General features: G+C 28.6%; 1 protein-coding gene across 1 annotated transcript in view; it reads right to left on the bottom strand.

Annotated features, from left to right (window-relative positions):
- LOC108689870 (glutamate-gated chloride channel) overlaps window positions 1–8,602 on the bottom strand; it is a gene marked incomplete at its 5' end in the record, with an annotated part of 315,742 nt that overhangs the window by 130,389 nt on the left and 176,751 nt on the right. Inside the window, one exon of the mRNA XM_018196823.1 lies at window positions 3,110–3,324. Coding sequence (XP_018052312.1) covers window positions 3,110–3,324 — 215 coding nt within the window. The remainder of the gene's footprint in view (window positions 1–3,109; window positions 3,325–8,602) is intronic.

Genomic DNA, 8,602 nt, shown 5'->3' with positions numbered 1-8,602 from the left:
TTAAAATATTACTTAATATTAAATAATATTACATATTTATAGGGAAGAAGAAAGGAAGAAAGAAAGAAAAAAGAGGGAGGGGAAGAAGGGAGAAAGAAAAAGAAAAAGAAATTGAGGAAGTGCAGGAGGAAAGAAAAGAGAATGAATCGAAGGGAGAAAAGGATAATCGATTGTGAAATAAGAATTTAATTCATTACATAGCTAATTTGGCATTTGGATAAAGAATTGATAAGGATCTGAATTGAAGGATTCAAACATTTATTTTATTCATTTTGTTACATCCACATGAAAATAAAGAATTTTCTGTGCTTCCGAACAGCTGATGTAGACTCTAATGGACTTTTTTTATATTTTTCATTGATAAATATTTATAAATATGTATAAATATATATAAATATTTATGAACGTGTATAATCATATACGAAATATGTCCATACATTCCTCTTTCTTTTAATTTTTCTCTTTCTTAAAATTACTTTTTACAAAAACTACTTTTTAGTGTAATAAAAATAATAATAATGTAAAAACGTTAAAAATAATTAAAAGAGTAATTTTCACACTATTTGTTTTAGAAAAAAATCAAGTTTAAAGAAATATAAAAAAATTACTTATGTATAATTATATATAAAGTTATGCATAATTTTTTTATGCATTGTATGTAAGTAATTATGCATAATTGTATGTAAGCAATTTTTTTTACATTTTTCTAAATTTGTTTTTTTCTTGAACGAAAATTATACTTTTATTATTTTTTATGTTTTTACATTACTATTATTATTTCTATTATATTAAAAAGTAATTTTACAAAAGAAAGACGGATGTATGAACATATTTATATGGACATATTTCATATATGATTATACATGTTTATGAACATTTATATATGTTTATATATATTTATGCATAAAAAATTTTTACCGGGTATGTTGCTTAAATTTACAGCATGCTGAGCTATTCTACTTAATTATGGGTAAGTCATCTTCTTTCTACCTTTTTAAAATAATTCTTTTAAATGATCATGTATTAAATGCAAAGTATTTGCGTAATAATAGTTATGTAACTGAACACATGTGTCGATATATGTTGTCGAATGTACTTTGAAGACCGATTGATTGATTGTTAATAATAAAGATGCGGTATAATCACTAAAATATAATACTGAAATATTATTAGGAAGAGCGCAGTCTTATGCCGCCTTCGTTAAGAATGATCGAGAGAGAATGTCCCAAGGTATCTTTATCCTTTTCTAACTTATACTCAATTTTAAATGCGCATGTGTAGTACACGGTATTGTTCATATGCAATCATAACTAAGTATAAGTTAGAAAAAGACAAAAATACTATTTGAAACATTCTTTATCGAATCGCGAAACTAGCGCTAGCGTTTATTCCAGTAGTAATATGTTTCAGTGGGCACAATTCACGCGATTCTTTCGTGGCTTATGAGAAGCATTGATTGAAACGCAAGAAAATACACTCACACTCTCTGGAAAAAATACAAATAAAAGAATTATATAAACGAAGAAATCTTGAGAAAGCTGCAAAGAAAAAAATATATGTTGTATTTGTGCATAGTCACATCACAAATTTTTGTGTGCAAAATGTAAACGCAATAAAAGAACAAACAGTGTGATAAACAAATATCTTCACGAAAAATCTATTTCTGATAAACTTAGAATGCATCATGGCATAAACGAATGATTTTTGTATAAATAATTTTATAATAATTATTGATTTGATATTAATTGTAAGAATAATGAATTTGGGAATTTACAGAATTTACAATATTTTTCATCGTGTTCATATTAACATATCTGTAATTGTAATCTTTTACGCATTTGCGATGCGTAAGACAATATTAAAAATCAGTCATTTGATGAATAAGATTCCAATATCTAATATGTATGTTAACCTGGTATATATCTCATTTTATTTTCGAGATATAAAATTTCATTTTCTCATTGCAATCTTCTTGCGAATTATATCTTCGATCAAAGTAGAGGGATTACGTAAAACTCTAATTTTATGAGTTAAATTTAAAATAAAGTCTTGTGGAATTTATATTAGAGTAAAATTTATAGAGCTTGTTCTCTTCTCATTTGAAGAAAAGATTGTCCCTTTCATCAAGATCATGTTGTCAATATTGATTAATTTTATCTAACATCAGTAATATTATCGCGTGATACTCATCTATTGTCTTGTCATAAAATTATAAAGCCGCAGCATAGATTTTTGCATAACGCATAACACATAGTACATAAGAAAATCAACCAATCAGACTTCTTCCTTTCTTTTCATTTCACGAAAAAGAGAAACTTTAATTGGTTGATTCTCTTATGCCTATGCATTATGTTTTATGTAAAAGTTTGTGGCGCGATCTATAATTTGTAGATATCAGCTAATGTTTTTCTAAATCAATTTATTTGCACGAAAGCATTTATATTCTGAAAAAAAAAACGATGATTAATATTTTTATTCACTTGTTAATAGCTAGTAAAGGAAGATTAATAATTTTTTTGTAAAATACAATTTGTTTATCCAGTAAGAAAAATTAATAGTTCATTATAAAGATTGGTTTAAAATATTTTAATGTTCTGCTGTATTTATATGTACCATAAATACAGTTAACTGCACTGTAATTAACACTGTAATATAATTAACTGCATGTAACATGTATATGTGTGCGCGTATATAATTTTAGATGAATATAATTAATAATCTGAAAGATTTACACCCCCTCTCCTTTTGGGAGAGGGGAGAGAGAAAAACAGCAGACAGACACAGAGAGAGAGAGGGGAGGGGGGGAAGGGAGAGAGAGAGAGAGAGAGAGAGAGAGAGAGAGAGAGAGAGAGAGAGAGAGAGAGTTTACAGATCATTTTATTGTAACTCGATAATTTATTTTGAATCAATCCCAAATATTGTATATATGTTTATTAAAAATGATTTATGATAATTTATATCAAGTTACATCATTTTGCATTAATTATGCGAAAAAGTCAGTATACGGCTTCATTCAAATTCGTATTGCATCTGAATATTTACGATATAAAAATGCAACTTATGCGTCAGACGAATAAAATGATTCAAAATATATCAATCAGCAAAGTACCTGGGTAACGGGATTCTCGCCCGGACGATAGACAACATTGTGCATCGGTCGTTTACGACCGACATAATTCACGCAGACGAACTCGAGAAGACTCGCATAGATGAAACACATACATACTCCGTCCCATACGTTCATGGCAGTCAAGTTTGAAACAACAGGCAGCGTTCCCCGGAAGCCATTTGACGTGGTGAAAAAGTTGAGCATCGTTGTTACACCTAAAATAATTGAAAGGAATTTTTCATGTCAGAATAAACTATATGTCTATTGTGATTAAAATGCAAAACATTTAAGAAATTAAAGAACTTTAAAAAAAAGTTAAAAACTGTTTTTTATTGCTAGATATTTTTTTTGACTAACTAAAGTTATAAAATTGAAATTGATATAGATAAATAATTGTAAGTCGTAAATATTGTAAATCGTAAATTTTGTAAAATTTTTATCACTTAAGACATTGAATACAAATTCTCTCAAAATATTATTTTTAGAAACAGTGGCTCCAATATGTCAAACATCATTTATTTAATGTAATTTGAAAGTAATACTCTTAATAATATTGATAATAACGCTTTTTTATAGACACACTTTTTTGCTTTGAACTTTTTTTTAAAATTATAATTAAACAAGAATTTTATTTTTTAGGAAAATGCAACTTTTTTGTGTAGATATGTTTAAAATCTAAACAATTGTGATATGAATTTGGACGGATAAAAATAAATCTAACTAAATAAATCTAACTAAATAAGAGAAATCTTGTATTAGATAAAAGTAAATATTAATGTTTAAATATCTTTGTGTAAATTTACATATCATTTACATATCATATATCTGATTTTGTAAATCGCGTGTCAAAATCTTTTTCGGTTTTGAAACGCAATAATAGTAGTAATGTTATTTTTATTTAATTGCTTTACAAGCAATTTAATAAACTTTTATGTTAATTTCTTCTCGTTTTCTTTGAAATTTGATTTTGCTATATTTTTCATCGCTGAATACTGAAAGAATATTTTGACAATCCAACATATTTAGATCGCCATCTTGAAAACTATGCAAAAATTCATTTTTCATTAATACTCTCTAAAATATTGATTGTACAAAAAAAGTGTCAGACAAAAAATAAAGTTTGTGATATTGACAAAAAATCCTGTACATAATAGACGTATATTTAATATCTTAGTCATATTTGAAAAACTGGTTTGAAATTAGGCTATTCGACGCGTTCATGGGTTTCTAAATTCTTATGCAAAGTGCGACTCTACAAAAAATTCGAACTTTTCACACGAAGGGAGATATTGAAAAATAAGTTAAGTTTATAGTTACAGTATTATTCTCTTGATTATTAAATAATTTAGCTTATCACTTATTTAATATCTTGTTGTTCATATATTGGTCGCTACAAGATATAATTAGACAGGATATAATAAGATTGCGATTTAGTAAAAAAATGATATTTATATAAACGATCATAACGACATATTAAAGATCATCATAATCTCATAATGTACTACGAACGTTTATTGGATGTAAAATGGCGATGTTTTGTACATCTAAACTATGTCTATTGAATCCTCGAGACAATTCTGGTACGTCCTTGAGATATCCATGTCGAATGAGAATACCTAAGGTTATTCTTCGGAAGTCCAATGTTGTGGGCTTCCGTACCCAGCAAACGAGAATGGATTGAAATGGATTAAAATGATTCAGATTTTCAGAAGTAATGGATTCATGAATGTTAAAATGAATCTTTTTCAATCCTGAATGCATTTTTATTCATTTATAGAAATTGTATAAAGCAAATATCTATGTCTTTTCAATCTTGAATGCATTTTTATTCATTTATAGGAATCGCATAGACCATATCTCTATGCCTTTTAATCTAAAAATAATATTAGCATTTTCTGTGTGTATCGTAAATATTATTCAATTCAGAATTGTGAATAGAAAATACAGTTTTTTTTAATTCGCTTAAATTCAAAAATAATAGCAGCAATTTCTGTGCAACGTGAATACTGCTCAATTCAATATTCTGAATATGAAATGCAGTTTTTCAATCTAATTAAATAAAAAAAGTTTTTATTAAAAAATAAATCATAAATGCTACTTAAACTATTCAAAATTGTAAATAAGAAATTTCGTCTTAAGGGGATCCTAAAGCGAAATTCGAACTCCGATGAAGTTACCAGAAGTCGTACCGCGCATCAATATGTTTTTATATACTACCGCATCAATATTTTATGCAATCTATGATACACACAGTCGCATGTATCAATTTTCATATAACAAATTCGTCGCGATAAAGCGTCTAAGTTTAATTCTAAGAACTCAACGTTATTTGTTTGTGTAAACTACCTGTCTGGGAATCACTATTTCGTACGTACAGATTGCAAAGTATTCATTCCAAACAAATGTCACGACTTGAGCTGAGACGCCATATTTCACTAAAAAATGGTAAAAAATATATTAATTTTGAAATTTTTAATCGTTTTCAGCATAGATTCCACTTTCCAGACACGTATTAATGTATATATTTTAATGCTGGAAAAGACTTTTCGAATCGGTGAAAAAAAAAAGTATTTGTTATACAAAAATTGATTTAATCATAAAATAGGAGACTTTAGGATTCCTTTAATCCAATTAAGTTAAAAAAAGTTGTAAAAATAATGAGCTATGTTATTTTGTTTCTCTTTAATTAGAAATAAAATGAATGATCGATGTGAATACTCACAAACCAAGTCGAACACAACCCGAATATTAGGCTAATCACGCGCGACATCGATCAAGCGAGATTAGATTATCCGACACTTACTCAATGTTGTCTCATAATGTGTCAGTAATGTAAATTGTTTATACTTTATTATATCTGTTAAATGATGATATTTTTATTATATCTATATAATTTCGTTACTAGTTTAACTGGTTGTAATTGAAGTAAACAATAAGTAACATATTTACCAATTGAAAAAGGTGTAGCGGTATCGTAGAAGATTCATAATCCAGAGATCCCAGGTTTGAATCCCACTAAGGTGCGTTTTTTAATATCAATTTGAAGTAGTTAATTTTAGGTATAATTATAAATGTTAGGAATAAAATTTGTAACCCTTAAATATGAATGTTTATTTTTTTCGAATATTAAACTAGTGCGAGCTCGGATCCAATCCATTTCAATCTATTCAATTTATTTTCATGGATTTAAAATATGCATTAAAAAAATTTTAATCCATTTTAATTCATTCTCTTTGCTGGGTAGCTTGAAATGATTTCGGGGCTTGGAAGTAACACTCCTTTCTTTTATTAATCTGATTTCTCATTAATCTTTATGTATATTCTTTAAAAGTTTATATTTATATTTTTTAAACTAGTATTAATTATACTATAATATTTTTTGTAATAAAAGTTTTTTATTTAATTTAGAGAAATATTCCCAGACAGCACAAAAAGTCCATTAGACGTCCAAATCTGGTTTTTATTTAGTCCGAGTACAAATGTTTTAAAAACGTACGTTATTTAACGTACAAAGTATGTTCACATTTGAACATTTAAAAAATGTTCATCTCATGCAAAAAATTTTCTAAATCTGTTCGCGACGTGTTGCTTTCGCTGACTTAACAAATTAAAATTTTTTTAAGATCGCACGAGGAGTTTCACTTTTGTTAGTATGTACGAACACCTTTTGAACGTCCCATAGACGTCCCTAGGACATCAGTGCTGTGTTGAAAATTTTTAATGACAAAAAATCTATACTGTTTACATAACTGGCACGGTATTAATACGACATACTATTATCAACAGGAGAGAAATTGTGGAGATCTCTAATCAAAGACATATAATAACTACATAATAACTGTGAAAATACGGTGTATGATTTCTTAATCTAAAAATAGTCGTTATAACATTAAGATTAAATATCAGTAACTGACTGGATGTTCGGTTGAACAACACAAATTTCTATGAGGACTATATTGAGCAGGTGTATCATACTATACATTCATGATTATATAGGTATTCGTGAATTATCGAAGTGCAGCGGTTTCCATACAATTTCGAGAAGTCAAGGATAATGGATGGTGATATGCAACCAGATGGATGATCATTTCGAAGCACTATAAAATTAGTCTCCGAATTCAGGGAAAAACGTTTTCTTTTTTTATCATAATTTTATGATGTGTATTCTGGAATAAGAAATTAATCAATAATAATACTCATAAAAGAATCATTTGGTCTTGATTGTGGTCTAAAATTTGTTTAATATATTAATTCATTAATGTTTAATATATTAAATCAGTTTAAGTTCATTGCGACCTAAAATGAACGTTTTTAAGTCCAAAATGGTAACATTTGATGTCTTTAAAACATTTTTTAAATATTCATGGATTTAATCTGGATGTTTTTAATATGTCCAAAACGTTCAATTTATGTTAAATATATTTTTAAAACGTTACTGTGCTGTCTGGGTTATTAGCGTCTCAGAGTGTTTGTGTTTAAAAGTCCGAACATTTCGGCATACAGTCATATCTGAGACAAATTGATTTTCATGTATATGTGAATGACCGAACATTTTGCGACTTTATCTTAAAATTTATAAATTAGGAATATTGTATTATTCGCGGAACATTTAACTTTGACCGATCATTGCTCTCTATCATATGTACGTTGTACATTTTACATGATCGGATCTTACTTCTTACTAATTATACTTTAACCTCTAATCTAGTGCCTGTCAAAGTATTGGAACATTTGCTATTGAAATAGCACATATACGCCGGAAAAAAGGGCTCCGTTAATAATATTGATCTGCTGTCACCCATAAAGGCCTGAATAAAGAAAGACAGATGAAAAAAATTGTCTGATTGGATGTCTAAATCAGGTGATTTAGACAAACAATACGTCATCATTTTTTCATTGTATTCATATGCATAGACTACAGTAACATGTGGTGAGCATCATGTGATGAAACCATGTGAGAATCTATTATACTTATGATGAGACCGCTATTAGTGAAAGAACGTGTCGTGAGTGGTTCCAACGCTTCAAGAACGGTGATTTTGACGTCGAAGACCGGCATAGCGGTGGAAGAGAAAAGGTTTTCGAAGATGCAGAATTGGAGGCATTATTTGAGCAAGACTCGTATCAAAATCAAGAAGAATTGGCACGATCATTGGGAATGACTCAACAAGCCATTTCAAAACGCCTCAAAGCCATGGGAATGATTCAGAAGCAAGGAAATTGGGTGTCGTACGAATTGAAGCCGAGAGATGTTGAACGGCGTTTGTTTGCTTGTGAATAGCTGCTTAAAAGGCAAAGACGGAAGGGATTTCTGCATCGCATTGTGACTGGGGACAAGCACAATCCGATTCAATGTTGCATCTTTGTTTTTTTGGCCTTTAGCAGTTGTGTTGTTAAAATGCCATTACATGGGAGCATCAAGCGTCGAGCATCTGAATAAAAATTTATTGCACATGATTATGAAACTTCTGATTCTAGCTTCTTAATGCAAAA

Source organism: Atta colombica, unplaced genomic scaffold, assembly GCF_001594045.1.
Source record: "Atta colombica isolate Treedump-2 unplaced genomic scaffold, Acol1.0 scaffold28, whole genome shotgun sequence".
In the NCBI taxonomy this organism is placed as follows: Eukaryota; Metazoa; Arthropoda; class Insecta; order Hymenoptera; family Formicidae; genus Atta; species Atta colombica.
The sequence above is the reverse complement of the archived record's forward strand: the minus strand, read 5'-3'. Positions and strand labels throughout refer to the sequence as shown.